At 43.4% G+C, this 20,824-nt stretch overlaps 1 protein-coding gene across 8 annotated transcripts in view; it reads left to right on the top strand.

Annotated features, from left to right (window-relative positions):
- Positions 1–3,952: 3,952 nt before the first annotated feature.
- pclob (piccolo presynaptic cytomatrix protein b) overlaps positions 3,953–20,824 on the top strand; it is a 105,613-nt gene continuing 88,741 nt past the window's right edge. For 7 of the 8 annotated variants that reach the window (XM_072695405.1, XM_072695404.1, XM_072695402.1 and 4 more), the window contains exons 1-3: positions 12,470–12,562; positions 15,771–16,700; positions 19,467–20,390. In XM_072695405.1, coding sequence (XP_072551506.1) covers positions 15,978–16,700; positions 19,467–20,390 — 1,647 coding nt within the window. In that variant the 5' untranslated portion in view covers positions 12,470–12,562; positions 15,771–15,977. Of the gene's footprint in view, positions 4,083–12,469; positions 12,563–15,770; positions 16,701–19,466; positions 20,391–20,824 lie in introns of those variants that run through there. The other variant, XM_072695400.1, reaches the window with a different exon arrangement.

Raw genomic sequence — 20,824 nt, 5'->3', positions numbered from 1 at the left:
AAGCAGGATGAAGGAAGCTATAAAAGCTAAATAACATCCAAAAGAACTGCAGTTACAAGGTGGTTGTGCTGCTTTCTGTTTATTTTCCCATACGGAAACTTGAAATATGGCTAAATGTGCACAAACACTATTAGGACAAAAGTATTGGGACACTTGCTGGTGCATTGCTTCTTCCGAAATCAAGGGTATTCATTAGTTTATTCTGAAGATTTTGCTGAAGATTTAGCATAGTCTCTCAGACTGGAAATTAACATGTCTCACGTTGTGTGGAAGCTAACTGGCAGGTAGTGGATGGTTAGCCTAGCTGGGAACCAGAACGTTTTGTTAATGGATTCCATTTTGGCCTTACATATGGATGCCTACCAGGGTCAATGAGGGAAACAGAAGGGGTTAAACATGGACCCCATCTGGGTTGTACACTGTACATGAGGCCAAGATGGGACCCATGTGAGATTAAGGTGGCTGTAACGATGAGGCCCATTTGGGAAGGCCAACTGGGTCCCAGTAACAACATATGTACAACACCACTGTTGGCTGGGACAATTCCACAGCTCCACATCTTATTGCTAATGCTGGGGGTCTTTATACCCCTCTAGCCCACACCTGGCATTAGGCAGCATGGTGCCAATGGCTTCATGTTTATCTGCTCCAGAAAGTCCTATTCTACTGGGCGTAGAACTAGACAAGCTAGACAACTAGACAAGCGGTGTGTCTACATGTGTCCACATCTGTCCACAAATATTTGGACATTCCGAGAATTTCAATATGTGACAAGTGTGAACTGTGGAGGAACTTATTAAGGTGCTTTGAGGAACCTTTAATTTACTATTTTCTTCTAAAAACCTTTCCTGGAAGGTTCCTCAAAGCACCTTCAGAGGTTCCTCCTCCCCTAAACGTATACTTTTAACAGTGACATTGGCAGCCAGATAATGGATTCATACAGTTTCATTTATTTATGAATCCACGTTTCATTTCCTCCACCCTTTTTTTTTTTTGCCTTACCAGCCCGAGCGGCTAAATGCCATTATGAACAAGCAGCAACAACTTTAATTATGGATTTCAAAATTGATTGGTCATGGTTCGCTCATCTCTGCCTAAAAATAATGGCGTCGTGAAAAGTGTGGGCTTTACACAGTGAGAACATTTACAGAGTGACTCATTCAAAGTCTGCACCCAAAATACCAGTGCCAGATAGACCTTCATATAGGCCTCTCATTCAACGGCTCTCTTTCTATTGCGTGTGACAGCATGTTACAGACTGGGGCTTTAATAAAAAAGAGCAATTTAGATTTAGCTTCTATTAAAGGTTCACTGGTTTTCCACAAAACCAGTATCAGTATCAGAATTTAAATGGGCATTCGAGGGCCCTGATTATAGCTTTCCAGAAACATTGATAGTCAAGCACAAGACTCCTGAAGTAATCTCAGGTTCATCTTGTTTTACACCTCTTCAATTATAAACCGCTCGGTGTCTAGACTTCACTATTGCATTACTCCCTCAAGGACAGTCTGCGTCAGGAGGGAAAGCAGGCTGTATGACAGCGTGATATTCATACCTCAGTGGAAAGATGGATAGAAGCTACAGATGTATCAAATGTTCATTGTTTACTCCTGAGTAAAAAAATATTTTGTGTAAATGCAGTCCTGTTCATAAGTATTTGGACAGTGACACAAGCTGTATAGTTTTGCCCTTTGTACACCACCTTAATGGATCTGAAGTGAGGTCATTAAGATGCGATTGAAGTACATAGGTCTTTCACTCATACAGGCTCGACAGTAATTGGACAAATGAATATGAAAAATGTATAAGGAGTGTTTTTAATACTTGGATGCAAATCCAAGCCTGGAAGCCATAGAAATTAATTCTAGTTTCCTCCCTTGAGATGTTCTGCCAGGCCTTTACTGCAGCCGCCTTCAGTTTCTGCAGTTTCTGTGGGTCTTCCTGGCTTCAGATTTGTCTTGAGTTAAATTTTGAACCTGTTTTATTAATCAGTACATGTTCACACAATGTGCAGCAGGTTAAAACGTGATCTTCTGTACTGGCAGGAAGTATCAGATGGGGGGTGGGGAACCATGCTTTCAATTTCCTTTCACATTCACAGCTGAGGTGCCTAACTGCCAATGCTGGCTCTACATCTAGAAAATCTTTCAGCTTGTCCAGAAATGCATGTTTAAAGAGTGTCCTTCAGGTGTGGCTTGAAGCACAAATTATTATTTCTTACTGTAGGGGTAGCTCAGAAGCAAGATATGCCAGTTCTTGCATTATACTGCTTAAATTAAAGGGTTAACACTTAAACAGCTGAGCCTGATTAGCTTATATTTTATACAGCAAAACACAAAAATCGTGACTTTGGGCAACAGGATCATACAAATTAACATTTTGCATTTCATAATTTTTTCAGCATATAAAATTACACACACACACACACACACACACACACACACACACATACATACATATACAAATACATTTACATATAAGTGCAGAAGGTTGCCTTGATCCCCTGTACTGGCAGGAAGTAATGGGACACATTTACTGCTGAGATGCCTAAGTACCAATGGCAGTGTCAGCTTATCCAGAAATGCATGTGTAAAGAATGTCATTCAGGGGTGGCTGTATGCATACCATTACAAAAGGCTATCTCTCTCTCTCTCTCTCTCTATATATATATATATATATATATATATATATATATATATATATATCTTGGCAGGCTCTCCATTAGTCTTTCACATTGCTTGGAATATGCTTGGAATAAAACGTCTGCGGACACATAGAGATATACACTATATATATATAGTGTATATCTCTATGTGTCCGCAGCCGTTTTATTCCAAGCATATTCCAAGAAATGTGAAAGACTAATGGAGAGCCTGCCAAGATATATATATATATTTAATTAAGGCTGTGATTGAATGCTCTGGAAGTTCAAATATTAGTACTGTGTTGTTTAAATTTGAACAATAACATTTTTGCATTATAATTATTATTATAATCATTTATTTACATTATTTGAGCAGTTGTTTTTGAGCAGGAATTTAGGGGAAATGTTGTCCATGATTTATGAAATACATCGCAAATGTTAATTTTCCTTAAACACACTGCCTATAAATAGTAAAACCAGAGAAAATAATCGTGTATGATGGTCCAATTTCCCAATTTCTACATTTTATAAATGTTTAAGTATCAGTTTTAATATCACATACTGGCTTCGGCCTAAAATTCCACAAATATCCACAAATAGGTTCCGTCTATCCTTCAATTTTTTTTTCTTATTATTATATTCCTCTCACTGCCCAATGGAAAGCTGAAGGTCACTGTATTTGAGATGGAGTCTGACGTTGACCTTAGCTACTGTTATGAGCCCCAATGACATTGATGGACAGCCATAAGCAGCATTTCATAACAGTTCACAGTGTAGAAGAGGGATATCAGATATCAGATACAGACGCTGCTGAATCCTGGGCTAGGCCTAGTGATCTAGGTGATCACTAGTGATGCTAGGCCTAGTCTTTGTGATGTGTGCAGTAAGAGACAGTACAGTAGTAATAGTAATAACCCTCCCACGTCACGACCATCATAAAGTGCTGCAGCTCTTAAGCCTATAATCTCCTGCTGTTTCTCTTCTATCCATCTCTCTCTATCTCTCATTCACAGCTGCCTGCCTCTCTCTCTTCCCCTGTCTCTCTCGCGCGCACGCTCTGCTTACTACACATCACTACAGATTCCCCCGACTGCCTCTGATTGGTCTGTGTGGGCAGGAGGAGATTAGGGGGCGGTCCCTCGTCAGCTGGAGGGCAAGAGTGAAAAAGAAGAGAGAGAGGGAGGGGGAGGGGGAGGGCGAGATGCTGTCTCTTTAAGAGTATTTTTAGGCTGGCAGTTAGCAGTGGTCAGTGGTGGGGAAAATTATCGTTAGTGGTGGTGGCAGTGCAGTAGCAGCCTGTGAACATGGCCGAAGAGGACAAATCCACACCGATGGAGATGCGGATTTAACAGCTTAGCAGACACCCTAACAAACTGCAGCTTGATGGTTTAAGGTGGTTCACCCTTTTGCTCTCTGGCTCTCTGGGGACTTGATAAAGGTAAGTGAGCTTTAGTTTATATAACTATATATATATATATATGGACAGTGTATATCTATACACATATGTGTAAGTATTGGGACACCTAGTCAATCATTATTTCCTCTGATATTATGGGTATTATTCAATTCTTAATAAAATAGGAGCATTGCTGTGAGGATTTGATTGTATTAGTTAGGTCAGGATGTTGGATGATTACCACCCCACCTCATCCCCAACTCCACAACTCATCCCAAAAGTATTGGATGGAGCACCATCACCTTCATTCCAGAGATCATAGGTTCACTACTCCACAGCTCAGTGTTGGGTGGCTGTATACCCCTCTAGCCCATGCCTGGTATTAGGCACGATACCAATAGGTTCATGCTTATCTGCTCTAGAGAGTCCTATTGTATTGGCAATACTTCTCTACAGGGGCTAAACAAGCTGTGTGTGTATGTGTGTGTGTGTGTGCATTTGCACATCTGTGTCAGCAATGGCTAAAACTTAAAGTAGCTAAATAAGGCATTCTGTAGAAGAAGTGTCCACAAACATTTGGACATATAGTGTGTGTGTGTGTGTGTGTGTGTGTGTGTATAAATATTTGAATATGTAAGTATGTGTTTGTGTTTTTTTTGTGTGTGTATGTGTGTGTATATGTGTGTGTGTCTGTGTGTGTGTGTGTGTGTGTGTACCACTCGTCTATTTATTTCTGTCTTTTTAACCGCTGAACCGTTGATTCTTTCTAGATGGACGGCGTGTCCAGTTTTTTTTACCTCTGCTGGGCAGGTATTTAAATTTAATGAAACTGGCAAACAGAGTGTGATCACGTTACTGGATGGATTACAACCTGACCCTCTGATGTACTCTACCCTCTTAGGCAGAGTGTATGTGTGTTTGTGCACATGCTATTAGAGGTATAAGCTCTTGTACAGAGTGTGAAATCGGACTATCACAAGGCAAATTTAGGAACACACTGGGATTCATAAATATTTTGGGTGTGTGAGTACTGGCTGGGAATACAGTGTGTGTGTGTGTGTGTGTGTGTGTGTGTGTGTGTGTGTGTGTGTGTGTGTGTGAATGTGTGCGTGTGTTTGTGTGCAAGCTAGTCCATCTGTTTTCGTCTCTGTGCCTTGGAACATGAACGTGTCTGAATGAGAGTGTACAGGGTGTACAGTACTGAACAATGCTGAGAAAAGTCTGATAAATTTGTATGTTTTTACAGTCAGTGTTGCCATATTTACAGAAATCAGACCTGATCAGACATTAAAATTTCCCAAATGGAGCTATTACTTATGTAGAGTAGCTGTATATTGTTCATACTAGAGAGACACTAACAGTGTGGTCATACTTGGCCAATAAATCTGATTCTGATTCTGATTCTGATTGTAATTCTGATTCTGATTCTTCTGATTCTGATTCTCCATCAATTGACAAATAGGTTTTGTTGTTTGGATGAGGAATTACAGCAGTATCCTGTTCTATACCCTTAAATATAAAGGTGCTTCAACTGGCCTAAGGTTCTGCTGTTAGACCACTGTATACCCTGATTATGATTGGCCTAACCTCAATTCTAGACCAAAATGACCCTTGCTTGTCTCATCCAACCCTTTCGGAGGACCTCAGTGATTGCTCAGGCCGCCTCCAGAACATAACAACCCATTCTGTGATTGGAAAGAGCATCAATTGCGTATTGGGCATGTCTGTAATATCAGACAAATGAAGGCCAAAGTCAAGCCATCATTAGAATATGTATATGTATTGTGCAGCCCTAGTATACAGCATCCATTCCAAAACTATATGGACAAAAGTATTGGGACACACCTCCTAATCATTGGATGCAGGTGTTTTATTGCCACAGGTGTATAAAATCAAGCCCCTAGCCATGCAGTCTGTCTTTCTTATACACATTAATGAAAGAATGGGAGGTTCTGAAGAGCTCACTGAACTCCAGCGTGGTTCTGTATGTAATAGGAGACACCGCTGCACCACCAACAACAAGTCAGCCAGTGAAATTTAGACCTTCCCTCCTAGATCTTCCTCCATCAGCTGTGAGTGGTGTTATTATTGAACAGTGGAAGAGTTTAGGAGGAACAGCTCACAAAGAGCAGCTCAGCCATGGAGTGTCTGTCAGACCACGTAAAGTTACAGAGCGGGGTCAGGGCCGAGTGCTGACCCTGAGGGACCAGCTCCATATTAATGACTATGGTTTTAGAATGGGGTGTCATAGAAACTCCTGTTGGTGTAATCTACAGGTGTCCCAATACTTTTTACTCCATATATATCCTAAGTGTGTGTGTGTGTGTGTGTGTGTGTGAATATTTGAGCAAGAGGAGAAGGATGAGAGAGACTTGGTGACCGTAGAGAGTAGATGACAAATGTCTCAAGGTTTATGCATGCTTGATGAAACAGTGTGTCAGGGCCAGTGGAGCGGCAGAGCTTTCAGACAGGAGTGCAGACATGGCCTTACATCCCCTACAGCTAGCTTTATTATCTCTGGAAAGCAGAGCAAGTGCAGGTGTAGTGCACTGCAGTTCTTCTTTTCAGATACCCCCACTACAACAAACACTATACACACAGTACACAGTACACACTGTACATCTGCCCCACAGACAGACCTGCTCGTATAGTACACCCCGCATACACACACATATACACATTGATCTATACACACACCTCTATTTAATCAGAATGGAGAATAGATTAAAGCCTCCAAAGTCATTATTTTGACAACATAAATAGAAATGTTAAAAATATGTTTTTATTTCAACAAATTCTTTGAAAAAAAACATGATTTTAGCAAAAAAAAAGTCCTTTTTATACAATTTGTCAAAATCATGAAATGTTATATTTTATTTTAATAGAAACCTAAAATAAAAACATTATTTTAGCAAAATAAAAGTCCTTTTTATACAACTTGTCAAAATCATGAGATATAATCTATTATTTTTATAAAAATCTCTACAAACAAATCATGATTTTAGCAAAAATATTTTAGACAATTTCTCAAAATCATGAGATAACTTATGCTCACACAATTATTTACACTGGTAGACTATCTCCAGTGAAAATTGCCATTGAATCAACATTAAAATCACATACAGGAGCGTCATTTCTGCTTTTCATACTATTTATTTAATGAAAGTGAATGAAAGCTTATGTTTGCCCCACCTCTACTATAAGTGGGGGTGGTGCACATGCTCGACTTCCTCCATTACTCAGGCATCTCCAACTAAATCATCATGCAAATCCTTTGATCTCCACTTTTCAATTTTTGACTAAATGTGAATCAGGCAGTTGTTATTCACTCATGGTGATGTTTTCTGACGAACGGACCGATAGAAAAGCTCCAAAATATTTAATTAACTTTAATTTTGGAGGTACGAGGTTTCTGTGTGACAGTGACAACATATAAAATGCCGTACTTGTACTAGGCTGAAATAGCGGTGGAGCGCTGGGTTCAGAGTGTGTGTAATCTCAGTCCAGAATGTAGCCCAGTGACTCAAGAAGACAAGTCACTGCTTGTGTAGGCCTCGCTGCCTCCACTCCTCCTCTTCTCTTGAACTCTACTAAGTGCAAATGCTTCAGAGACTGGTGTAAATGAGCCAAGCCGAGTCCATTCTGGAAACTGACCATACTGGGACAATCCGCCCCAGCTACTGAGATTCACCAGAAACGGACAATATGAATTATTATTATTATTATTATTATTATTATTATATAAAATGTTACATTTTAAAATATTATTAAATATAGAAGAGAGGACTGGACATGTGGACAGGTCAGTGAAGGTTATGAGGTTAAACGCCAAGGCTGATTCCGAGTCTAAAGAAAATGGACACAGCAGCAGTCCTGACTATGAGATTTAGCAATGTTACACTCAATATACTGTTTATAGTGACCTCTGTATGTGTGTAAAGGTCATGAGGGTCATGTCCAAAAGTTTGTGGACACCCCTTCTAATGAATGCATTCAGCTACTTTAAGTCACTTTCATTGCTGACATAGGTGTACAGATGCACACATACACACACACACACACACACACACACACACATGCTCACAGCTTATCTAGTCTCTGTAGAGAGGTATTGCTAATAGAATAGGACTGGTATGGGCTAGAGAGGTACAAGGGCCCCCATCATTGAGCTGTGGAACTGTGTTTTCTGAAAGTATGGTGGAGTTGGGGATTAATGAGGTGGGGTGGTAATCATTCAACATCCTGACCTCACTAAAACTCTCACTGCAATGCTCCATCCTCCAAAATCTAGCAGAAAGTCTTCTTCCCTGGACAGTAGAGACAGTTACTCCAACAAAAGCAGGAGAAATATTAAAAATTTTAATAGCCTTCTCCTTCAGAAGAAACAATGCATGTGTCCCAATACTTTTGTCAATACATATGTCATAGTGAAAATAAGTGCTCCACAGGACACAGTGTATTTATACTGGATATATAAGGACCACTATGTTGCTCCTGAGCTCCTGAGCTGTATACAGGTGTTCACCCATCAGCAAAAGCCTTTAAATTTCAGTGTTATTGCTCCTGTCATTATAGATTAGCCCTGCTACTCTCTGTTCAGGACGTGTGTGTATGTGTGTGTGTTCCGATAACACAGAAAAACAAACACACACACACACACACAGGCAGAGCGAGAGTGATTCCAGCTTCCTGCTGTTCACACAACCCCACGCGTGACGCAACAAATGACCATCATCGCCCACAGCCTCCCCCAGCACATGACACACATGCCAAGTAGGAGTAGGGTGTGTGGGGGCTTCACATCCTGCACGACTCACAGCCCCCACAAACACTCACACACACACTCACACTCACTGCTCACATTTTAACTCTCTCACGGTTCACGGGCAGTGTCGCAAAATCACGTCTCTCCCTCTCCTGCTCTCGCTCTGGCTTTTAATGGCTTTTAGCGTCCCTGCTCACTCCCCGTGTTACGGGAGAGAGCCGCCTCCCTGTTCACATTCAGAAGATGCCCTGAGCACGGCTGCTGTTTTGCCATTACACTGAGAACAGAATCTGAGCTTAGCTATATGAGAGTGTGTATGCGTACACACAAGCAACTGTAGGATTTTCCCAGTGGTACGATAATCTGAGAGGATAGAGCACTCTCTCACAGCTTATGTAAGTGATGGCATATACCACGTCATGAGATGTCTTCTGGCCAAGTCACGTCCAAATGGCCTTTCTGGAGCTGTGTCTATTTTAAACTTCAGCCAAAAAAGAAAGGCCCTTTTTAAAATATACGAAATGGACAAAAGTATTGGGACACCTGCTCATACGTTGTTTCTTCTGAAATCAAGGGTATCCTTGATATCTTAAAAAAAGAGTGTCTCCTGCTTTTGTTGGGGGGGGGGGTGGGTAACTGTCTCTACTGTCCAGGGAAGAAGGCTTTCTACTAGATTTTTTGGAGGGGTAAACATATACATGCGTTAACCAGCATTGCACTGAGTGATGGGGGGAGAGGGAGGGCTGCCCACCTATACAGAATGAGGCCAATTGTGCTCCGTTTAACTCCAGGTCACAAATGCTTGTGGCATTGCAGGGGACTGAACCTGTGATCTCGCAGTGATGGGGTCTGCACTTTTGTATTAATATTCAATATACTAAATACTAAATGTCCAAATGTTTGTGGACACTCCTTCTAATGAATGCCTTCAGCTACTTTAAGTAAGTAACACTCCAGCCTAGTCCCTATAGAGAAGTAATGTCAATAGAAAAGGACTCTCTGGAGCAGATAAACATGAGATTATTGGCACTATGCTGTCTAATGCCAGGTATGGGCACCCCCCATGTCCCCCACCTCCAGCAGTGGAAGTGTGAGTGGGAGAACTGTGTTCTCTGGAGTGGTGGTTGATGCTCCACCCTTTACTTTTGCGATGAGGTGGGGAGTTGGGGATGAATGAGGTTCATTCTTGAGTTTTTATTGGATTATTCATTGAGTTCAGTTGATTGTTTGAGGTCTGTAAACATAATAATCCGTTAATATGTTTCTCTGCAGCCACATTGGTTTTAATAGAATTAAAAAACAGTGCCTCCAAACTTTTGTACGGTGGTGTACCCCAATACACAACAGCTCTGCAGTCAACCCAGTAAAGCGGTACAAAAAGCTTCTTTCAATTTGGCAAGACTGAATGAGTGCTGGAAAGGAATACAGTAATGGTCTGATTTGTGCCCCCAGAGGGATACCACTTATGCAGACTGAAGCTTACTTGCCAGACTGTTTGGACTGTTCTTGTTTTCGCATTGCGGGGTGACAGGCCCAGTCTCAGACATCTCTGAATGTTTGCTTTGATCTAATGGGCCTTTTAGGAGAAAAACTCATCTGGGCCGCGAGCCGACAGCCAAGAGCCACAAGCCATGCTCTTCGCAATTCATTCTGCTTTTCAGATCGCATGCATCCACCAGCCATCCACTGGGAGCTGGAGAGCAACACTGAAGACGATCTCAGACACCCTCCCAGAGGACAAAGGAACATGAATGTGTCCCTAGGAGGTGTTTGATCCTAGCCTTTCCATGCCCTTTCATGGACTTTGATCAAACGGATGAAAGATAAAAGGCGAGAGCATTCAGGGTCCTTTTCATATATGACAGATTATCACACCACTCAGAAGATATGTTGCCACTCAGGATGGAGAAATGAAAATGACTGAAGATTGCAGTCAGGTTTGCTCATTTCATTGGAAAGGCGTTGCAGCTGATTGCAGTATCAGATCTTTCTGAGCTTGGATAATCAGAAAGCACCACATTGAACCTAACCCGGTTGTTCAGAGTCGATGGCTCTTAAATGAGAACCATTAAAGAGCTAAAGCTCAGATTCAGTGCTGAGCATTCAGCGATAAGAGTGTTATTGAGGTCAGGATATTGAAAGATCACCACCCCAACTCATTCCAAAAATATTGGATGGAGCACCGACCATCATTCCAGAGAACACAGTTCTTCCACTGCTCCACAGCTCAATGCTGGGGGGCTTAATACCCCTCTAGCCCACACCTGGCATTAGGCAGCATGGTGCCAATAGGTTCATGTTGTTTATCTGCTCCAGAGAATCCTATTCTTTTGGAAGTACTTCTCTACAGGGACTAGACAAGCTGTGTGTGTGCATTTGCACATGGGTGCAACTTAAAGTAGTTGAATGCATTAATACTATAGATTCTTCATAAGTGGAGGAAGCATGCTGTACAGTGTTGGCTCAGTTAATGCTAGAAGGTCCAGTGTAGTTGTGGCTATTTTATGGATTGGCCATTAGAAGAAGAAGGCCGGTCATTAAATTTCTCTCAGGAACCAATCTGAATGATCCCAGGCAAGACCTATCCTTCAGCCCTGAAGATGCATGTCTCGCTCTGCTAGGAAAATAAAATGACTGCCGCTGTCTTCTGATAGTACGTGTGTGAGAGAAGGAGAGAAGATGCTTGGCCATGGGTCATTAATGTCCACTATAAAGTGCACTATAATCCTGAAGGTGAATTGGTGCATCTGGAGTTTGAGGCTTCTTATCTGACCTTGAGAGACAAAACACATCAATTAACGAATGAATGAATCAATCACATAATACACTATATGGACAAAAGTATCTGGACACCTGCTCTTTGCTTCATTGTTTCTTCTAAGGGTATTAAAAATAGTTTATCTGGTCTCTACTGTCCAGTAGCTTTCTGCTAGATTTTGGAAGGTCATTGCTGTGAGGATTTAATGGCATTTAATGGCGACGAGAGCGTTAGTGAGGTCAGGACACTGAAAGATCACCACCCCACCTCATCCCAGATGTACTGGAAAGAGCACCATCACCATCATTCCAGAGAACACAGTTCTTCCACTGCTCCACAGCTCAATGCTGGAGGGGAGGGGGGCTTATACCCCTCTATAGCCCACGCCTGGCATTACACAGCATGGTGCCAACAGGTTCATGCTTATCTGCTCCAGATAGTCCTATTCTATTGGCAGCTAGACAAGCTGTGTGTGTGTCTGTCCAATTGCACATCTGTGCCAGCAATGGCTTTAACTTAAAATAGCTGAATGCATTCATTAGAAGGGGTGTCCATAAATATTTGGACATTGTAAATTAAGGTTCGACGACTCGTTCAGTCCCTTTAACTTTAACAGTTTTCCTGAGGTGATGTGCTGATCACCTGTCACGGCTCTGCGCATGCGCAGTAGTGGGAGAACCCGAGACGCTGCACGTTCCCTGGCGTTGTATTCAATTTCCCACGCGTTTTCAGGCAACCCCCGCCCTGCTCTTCTCTGATTGGCTGAGGAGTCACTCTCACAGCCGCTAGCGAGTAGGCATCACGGTCCAATCCCAGCGGAGGAGGCGAGGAGGCCGGCTACTACTAGCCAACGCCGGCTCAGCAGGGCGGGGCTTGTCTGAAAACAGGTGTGGAAGGAAACAGCACGGTTCTCTCCGTAACCTCCACATCCACTACGGACCTCGGAGCAGCCAACAGCAGAGCGTAACCGCGTAAAATGGGCAAATAACTAACCATGAGGTAAGCGGCTGCTGTGCTTGCTCTGCTCTGGGATTGGCATCAGTGGTTGTTTTTGGCATCTTCTGGGAAATGATGGTGTTTTCTGTTGTTGTTTTTTTTGGGGGGGTGATGGAGGGGGGGGGGGGGGGGTTGGTGGTCGGCTGTTTGTCTGTATAGGATGCTGCCTATCTCGGTTAGCTTGCGGTTGTTGAGGGAGACAGCTGGGAAATAGGTTGAGCCTCAGCCTCAGTTATTCGCTTTGAAATGGTCAAGGGCAAAAAGGCACAACCACCAGGGTGAGGGAACCCAGAGAGAACCCTCACCCTCACCCAAATCTCAGCGGCACGGTGATAGCGTAAGCCATATTTCCACCTCCCCAGTCCCTGAGGAACCCCATCCATATTAATAGTAGTAGGCTTCCATGGCAGGTGCCTCTGTAGTATCTCCATAGCCTCCAGTATGTTCAATACTAAGTTGATATGCCCTCCTGTAAGCAGGCTGTGGAGATCTAAGCTAAGTTCAGTTGTAGAGCATTAACACCTCGCTGGTAGGGTTGGGTGAAGATGACAGCAGCCAAGAAAGACTTTAGACTTCGTGAGTTTGGCTCGTATTTGCCTCGTTCTGTGTGAAGCATCCTAATTAGTCTTGGGCACATGCATCTGTGGAGGGTTTCCTACCCGGATGTGGCAAAGGAAGGCAGCCACATAGTGTTTCACATCGACTGTATGAGCCATTTTTGGTGCACAGGGCTCGTGCAAATATAATAAGGACCAGTGTCTATGCTTGTGAGGCTGTAGGCTATCAAATGCCTTGAGGATCATTATGGCAGCACGCGTGAAAGAAGCCGTGTAACCCTGTAGGGCTGTGCGTTACGCAGAGCGTGTGGACGCGAGGTGTGAAATGGGCTAAATGTCATTTGTAGACGTTTTCTTCATCACCATCTTCTTCATCATCATCATCATCATCTTCATCATCATGTCTGCACAGAGTTAGGACTGTGAATGACTGTGCATTCGGTGCACGCCAGCTCGTGTTGTATTTCACGCTGAAAGGAAGACATCTGAATAGGTTTCTGGCGAGAGGGACGCCGAGACGCGATCAATGGCTCTGGATGGGGAGCGCTGTCCAAGGTGCTGAAGGAAAACGTCGAAAGCCCTCAGTGTATTAAATGGAGAGGCAGTCGTTCTCCTCGCACATGCAGTGCTAGCCCAAGCGAGAATGCCTATTGGACGCTGGGTATACAGTGCCTGTCATGTTTGTGTGTTTGGGAGATTCTCTTCCTTTAATTTTAATTATTCAATAGTCGTTATCATCATCTCTAAATATGACTGTTCTGTTCTACTAGTGGCATCGCTCTCACATGCGTCCAGTTGTCAAACAGTATTGTATAGTGTTGAATTTCACATCATAACCTTTCACATCATCTAAATGGAATATTGTACACAAAATATTAGCTAAATTTAATTAATCAGGAAAAACATAACATATTTAATGCCCAATTACGGTCATTGCTGCCACAAAACACATGTACCTCCATGTTCATATCTAAAAAAAAACAAATGTTCCACAGCTGTGTGAACATCTGATGATGAGAAGAACACTAGAAACATTTTTATTTTGTCCAAATGTTTGTGGACACCCCTTCTAATGAATGCATTTAGCTACTTTCTGACAAATGCACAAACACAGCTTGTTTAGTACTGCCCTTGGCAATGCCTAATGCCAGGCATGAGCTAGATGAGTATAAAGCCCCTCAGCATTGAGCTGTGGAGCTGTGGAACTACTGTGCTCTTTGGAGTGATGGATGGTGCTCCATACATTACTTCTGAGATGAGTTGGGAAGTTGGAGAGGAATGCAATCACATCTTCACAGCAATGCTCCACTGTCTAATAGATAGCCTTTTCCCTGGACGGTAGAGACAGTTACTCCAGTTGTTAATGTTTAGAAATGTTTGTGGACACCCCTTCTAATGAATGCATTTAGCTACTTTAAGTTGCACCAATTTCTGACAAATGCACAAACACAGCTTGTCTAGTCACTGTAGACAAGTACAGCCCTGGACCATGCCTAATGCTAGACGTGGGCTAGAGCTTATAAAGCCCCCAGCACTAAGCTGTGGAGCAGTGGAACTACTGTGTTCTTTGGAGTGATGGATGGTGCTCCATTCATTACTTTTGAGATAAGTTGGGAAGTCGGAGAGAAATGCAATCAAATCTTCACAACAATGTTCCACTATCTAGTAGAAAGCCCTTTCCTTGAGACAGTTACTCCAACAAAAGCAGGATCAGCTATTTTTAATTCCCTCAATTTCTGAAGAAATAATGAATAAGCAGATGTCCCAATACTTTTGTCCATAGAGTGTACCAAGTGTTACACCATTCAGCACTGCTTATGTGGTGCATCTCAATGGTGGGGACGTCTTACCCCTCTAGCCCATGCCTGGCAGTAGGTATGGTGCCAATAGGCTTGTGTTTATCTACTCCACAGAGTCCTTTAGGCAGTATTTCTCTACAGGGACTAGACAAGCTGTGTGTGTGTGTGTGTGTGTGTGTGTGTGTGTGTCGACAAGAGCAATACTGAGGTCAGGATGATAGATGATCACCACCCTACTTCATCCCCATCATCCTCAACTCCCCAACTCCTTCCAAATGTACTGGATGGAGTACCACCATCATTCCACTGCTCCATAGTGCAATGCTGGGGGCCATTAGGTTCATGTAGGTTCCTGTGTGTCCTATTCTTTTGGCAGTGTTTTTATAGAGGGGCTAGACAAGCTTTGTGTGTGTGTGTGTGTGTGTGTGCATTTGCACATCTGTGTCAGCAATGGGTGAAACTTATAAAAGGGGAATGTATTTATTAGAAGGGGTGTCCACATATATGTGGACATATTGCAGAGATATGTACAGATATGCATTGACTCTGTTACGAGGGACCGGGTCGACTTTTTAATGGCAAATTACAATTAGTGCTGTCCTTTAACTTTGTTGTGCTCTCATTTCCACCTCTCTGATGTTCATAATGGAAAGTTATTTTTAGGCTTTTGATTATGTATAAGGGCAGGAACCGCAATCACCATAAACGTGATCACAGTATTAAGCGCCTTTAGAGTCGTCAGTGTCTCTTCCATTCACTTTGAAATGATCAGCCTTTGGGGGAAACGAGTGGTGATTGAATAAGATGTTAACAAGTCCCCCTCTCTCTCTCCCTTCCCTTTATCTCTTCTCTAAGGGAATGTGGCGGCAGAGGTGAGGGACACATAAAACTGGAGAAGAAACCCTCCATTGGACTCCAAGGAAACTGGAGCAGCACTACCTTGATGCCCTCACTGCACCCCTTCTGGCAGTTAGGGCCGCCCCAGCAGTGAGGCCCCCCATTACGACCCCAACCCTCCCCTCCTTTTAACCAGTCCTTTGAACCACACACCCTTCAGACATCATGTTCTCCTCCAACTTCTTGAGTGGGGGGAACCCACTGAGTGCCATGTCTTCTGCAGTAAACAAGCTTAGTCTGTTTGGGGATGAGAGCGAGGCTGGACAGGACAAACAGCAGCAGCCGCAGCAGCAGCAGGGTCTCCTGAAGCAGAAAGCTGGTGAGCAACAGGGGAACGGACAGCCTGTCTCACAAGGAGCTCCCAAGCAAAGCAGGCAGCAGCCACCAGGAGGAGGTTTGGGTGGTCCTCAGCAGCAAGGGATGGGCAGAGGTGGACCCCAGCAGCCAGGCGCTGGTAGGGGCGGCCTTCAGCAACAAGGAGCTGGTAGGGGAGGTCCTCAGCAACAAGGAGCTGGTAGGGGAGGTCCTCAGCAACAAGGAGCTGGTAGGGGAGGTCCTCAGCAACAAGGAGCTGGTAGGGGAGGTCCTCAGCAACAAGGAGCAGGCAGGGGAGGTCCTCAGCAACAAGGAGCAGGCAGGGGAGGTCCTCAGCAACAAGGAGCAGGCAGGGGAGGGCCTCCACAGCAGGGAGTGGGCAGGGGTGGACCGCAAGGACCTGGAGCCCATCAAGCAGAAACAGCTGCTAAAGTAGGGGGAAAGTCACTCTGCCCGATCTGCAAAAACACAGAACTCAATTTGAAATCCAAGGAACCACCCAACCATAACACCTGCACACAGTGTAAATCAGTGGTCTGCAGCATGTGCGGCTTCAGCCCTCCAGATGCAGCTGTAAGTAATGCCTGTCTTTCACTCATTAATCAACCGCTGCCATTTCTCTTTCTGCATTAGTGTATTAATGCTCTCAGCCATTAATGGAACACATGCAGGCATACCGTAAAGGTCTGCAGAGGCCTGGAATTGTGATTCAATCTTGTCTTACTCACGACAGCGTCCAAACAGGGATGCAAACTGTTTGTACACAGCCAGTGAGAAGGATATTACCTTAACTTGTGTTGTTAACTGGTTTGAGTCCCTGTAAAATCGTGCCACAGCTGCATGGAACAATAGAATGGCACATGTACTTAAGTCACTTTACTTTAGTAAAGAAGAGCCTGAACAAATGATTGTAGACTTGTAGCCATTCAGCCGTTATTAAAGTAATATGTAAGATATAGTCATGTGAAAAAAATAAGACAGCCCATGAAAACCTTATTATATATTTAAACATCTGGATGTTTGATCTACATGTGATCCATACTGAGAGAATCTATCTAAACACACCCAACTGAAGAAATGTCTTTAAACATCGGTTATAAAATAAAATTAAGAGAAAGTTAGAAAACTCATTATTCCGACTTTATTACTACTTCAAATGTGTAAAAATAGAACCAGGTGCAGAACATGGTTAGAGAGGATTCTGGAGGAGTCTGTCTGATTTAAACCTCAGACATTTAGTCTGGTCTGCTCTTGATTGTTGAGGTGATGGTTGAAGATGCCCAGATCCAAGGAGCTCTCTGAGGCCTTCGGAAAGAGGTTTAAAAAGATCTCAGATTAGAAATCAGCCGTTCCACTGTCCACTAAATCATTTACAAATAAAACAACTGACCAGGTCAGGCCATCCTAGCAAGTTCAGCCTGAGTTTAGACCACAAGATAAGTAAAGAAGTCTTCAACAACACTAAAATACCATTTTACAGGTCGTCTACAGGTAGCTGTTGCCACAGTGGGTGTCAAAGTACAGCTTCTACCCTCAAAATGAGACCAAACTCATTTTTCATGAGAAGTGTACAAGGAGGAAACCCTTGCTGTCAAAATATGTAAAAAATGAATTTACAGGACTGTATGCTTTAGGTATGATGGATTTCAGTGTTTATGTTGGATTACTTTCCAAAATGATGTGTTTATGCATTTCTACTATTTTTATAACACAAAACCTGAGAATTATGCTCAACCACGCTGTGGTGTTTTCTAGAGTGTTGTCCAGTATTTAGTGAGGTATAAGTCAAAGTTACCATCTACTCATATGTCTTTACAAATGCTTATTCAGCATTGCTGACTCTGATCAATGGCAATGGAAAAGAATACTCATAGAGTCTACTGAGACAGAAATGCTGAGTCCTCAGAAGCAGTCAGTGTGGAGATTCCCTTTAGAGAGATGGGTGTCTCTGAGCAGCTTTCAGTGAAACCAATGATATTTCAGTGCAGGACAGGCTGCATTATATAGCACAGAAGAGAAGAGTTTGCTCTGCCGAACCTTACATTCATTGGCCAGGTCAGATCGGTTCAATGTTTCTGTCAGTCTATAGGTGTTAAGCCCTGCCCATTCACACTGAGGTAATAAAGAAAGTTTCAGACCAAGCATCTTTGAATGAGGAATAGTGATGGACAGCCAGTCAGAATGGTTGCACAACTAGGCCTCAAGTGGTTCAGCGGAATAAGGTGCTGTGACTATGACCAGGCCAGATTGAATACACGGCACTTCCCTCCAAGTGCGTTGGTTGCCCAGTGATGTTGCAACGGTGGCAGTTTGGAAAAAAGAGGCACTGGCTGGCTGGCAGTCTTTAACCTTTACCCAGTGTTGGGAGCATTGCATGTGATAGGGAGAACATGGGGGTATGCTATGCTCCCAACACTGGGAGCAACCAACGCATTTGGAAGGGAAGTGCCGTGTATTCGAACTAGCCTCTGGTCATAGGCCTAGTTGTGCAACCATTCTGATTGGCTGTCCATCACTATTCCTCATTCAAAGAAGCTTGGTATTCCAGGTGGTTGCTAAGATGTTTCTGTGGTATCCTAGGTGGTTGTGGTGGTGTTGATAAGTGGTTGCTATGGTATCCCCGGTGATACCCCCCGGTGATTCTAGATGGGTGCTATAGTGGTGCAAGGTGATTTTTACTGTGTTTTGCTTAGTGGTTGGTAGGTAGTCGCTAGGCAGTTGCTATGGTATGGTACGATATAGTTGCAATGATGGCTTAGGTGGTTGTTCAGGTGCTGGCAGATGGTTCCTGTGGTAACCCTAAGCTGGATGTTACTAGTGCATTTTTATAATCATGACATTTGAAGGGTGCCAAAACCTTTGCATCCTGTTCATTTCTAAGGGAAAATATCTATAAAAATAGCTGTTGCTACACAGAAACCATGCATCCAATCAAGAAGCTGTAAGCCTGAAATGCACAAGTAGGCCAAAACATCTGGAGTTAGTAGTAACTAATAGTATGAATATCTTAAAAACTGCTGAAAATCTAGCATGCCATAATAAATTATTTGTTTGTGGTACATAAATGCACACAAGGGGAGGAAATCAAGTGTGATGCTGTTAGGTTAAAAAATAAACTTTAGACTTGATACAAAAATCTATTTAAGGTAAAAACTGATGAAAATGGAATTCAGACACTTATTTTAATAAAAATAAGTGTAACTAATTAGAATTGTCTCACAACTGCGGCAGTAAGGTCTTGCTTTCTGCATCAAAGTCTAAATCACATTTTCTTTCAATAATAATGACTAGGATGTAAGTGTATGAAATGAAAGTGTAATTTTATGTATTTCTTTGCAGGCTAGGGAATGGCTTTGCCTCAACTGCCAGATGCAAAGGGCTCTTGGAGGTGCAGAACCACCTGGACCCCCCATGATGAAACCACCATCTCAATCTAGCAAAGCACCCACACCATCCCAGCCCCCTGGAAAGCAAAGTCCATCCCCGGCACAAAAGAAGGACCCTCCACAAAATAAAGGCTTACCTCCTCCTGCCAACCAGCTTAGCAAACCTACAGAGGGTCAGAAACCACCAGACCAGATCAGCTCAGCTGCAGCAAAACAAGCCAGCCCTACTGCAACTGCACTGTCACAACAAAAGCCATCTCAGCAACAGACAACAAAAGGTGGACCGTCCCCTGCCAAGCCTGATCCATCACCAAAGGCCCAACCTCCTGAGGAACAATCTGGTTTCTTTGGTTTTGGTTTTGGTGGTGCCCGGTCTCGATCGCCATCTCCTCAGCCTTCTTCTGCGTCTGCTGTTTCTGGAAAGGTTTTAGGGTTTGGCTCCTCATTCCTCAGCTCAGCATCTAATCTGATCTCATCAGCCGTTCAGGACGAGCCTTCTACAACACCTTCAATGTCTCGTAAAGGCTCAGCTGTTTCCCAAACCTCTATAAATACGCCTCCTGCATCACGCAAAGGGTCCGAACCTTCTAAGGACTCTTCCAAAGCTCCTGCAACCCAAAAACAAGAGGACAAGAAGCCAGAGCAAAAGAAACCTGAAGACATTCAGCCAACCAAAGCAGCTGTAGCCCAAGCAAAGAATCCAACCTCCTCTCAACCTCCAAAAGCAAAGCCAGGCAGCCCAAAACCCCTTCCCAAAGCCTGCATGATCTGCAAGGTGGACCTCAAGAAAGATCCTCCTAACTACAACTCCTGCACCGAGTGTAAAAACATTGTGTGCAATCAGTGTGGTTTTAACCCAACGCCTCATCAGTCAGAGGTAAGTGGAGAAGACAGATTGCATTGTGTATCTGTAGGTTCACATTACCGGTTCTACATCGAGTTGGGGAGCTGGCCTGTTATGGACTGCAGGGGGAAGAATCTTTGCAAGAGTCTTGATTGTGTTTAAAATCTTGAAGACTGGTAGGAAATGGCTGTTAGGGAGACAGAATGTGCCTTGATACTCCGATCCGTCTGTCTGTTCTCTGCATAAAGACATGCACTGTAGGTAGGAATGCATTATCAGCTGTCATATTGCATGATGGCGTGACGAGCCTGTCGGAACAGTTGGTATCGTCGATCCTCGTGACATAAAATAGGCTTTTATGTCAAACTGTGCCAGCAAATGAATCATGTTGTCAATCAGACAAACAGAGGGCGTTGTAGCTGTTGTCATAAATGTGCAGTTCATCTTGGTCCATAATGTCTGGAATA

The sequence above is a fragment of the Salminus brasiliensis genome, chromosome 13 (assembly GCF_030463535.1).
Source record: "Salminus brasiliensis chromosome 13, fSalBra1.hap2, whole genome shotgun sequence".
NCBI classification, from domain to species: domain Eukaryota; kingdom Metazoa; phylum Chordata; class Actinopteri; order Characiformes; family Bryconidae; genus Salminus; species Salminus brasiliensis.
This window is presented reverse-complemented; position numbering and strand designations above follow the sequence as displayed.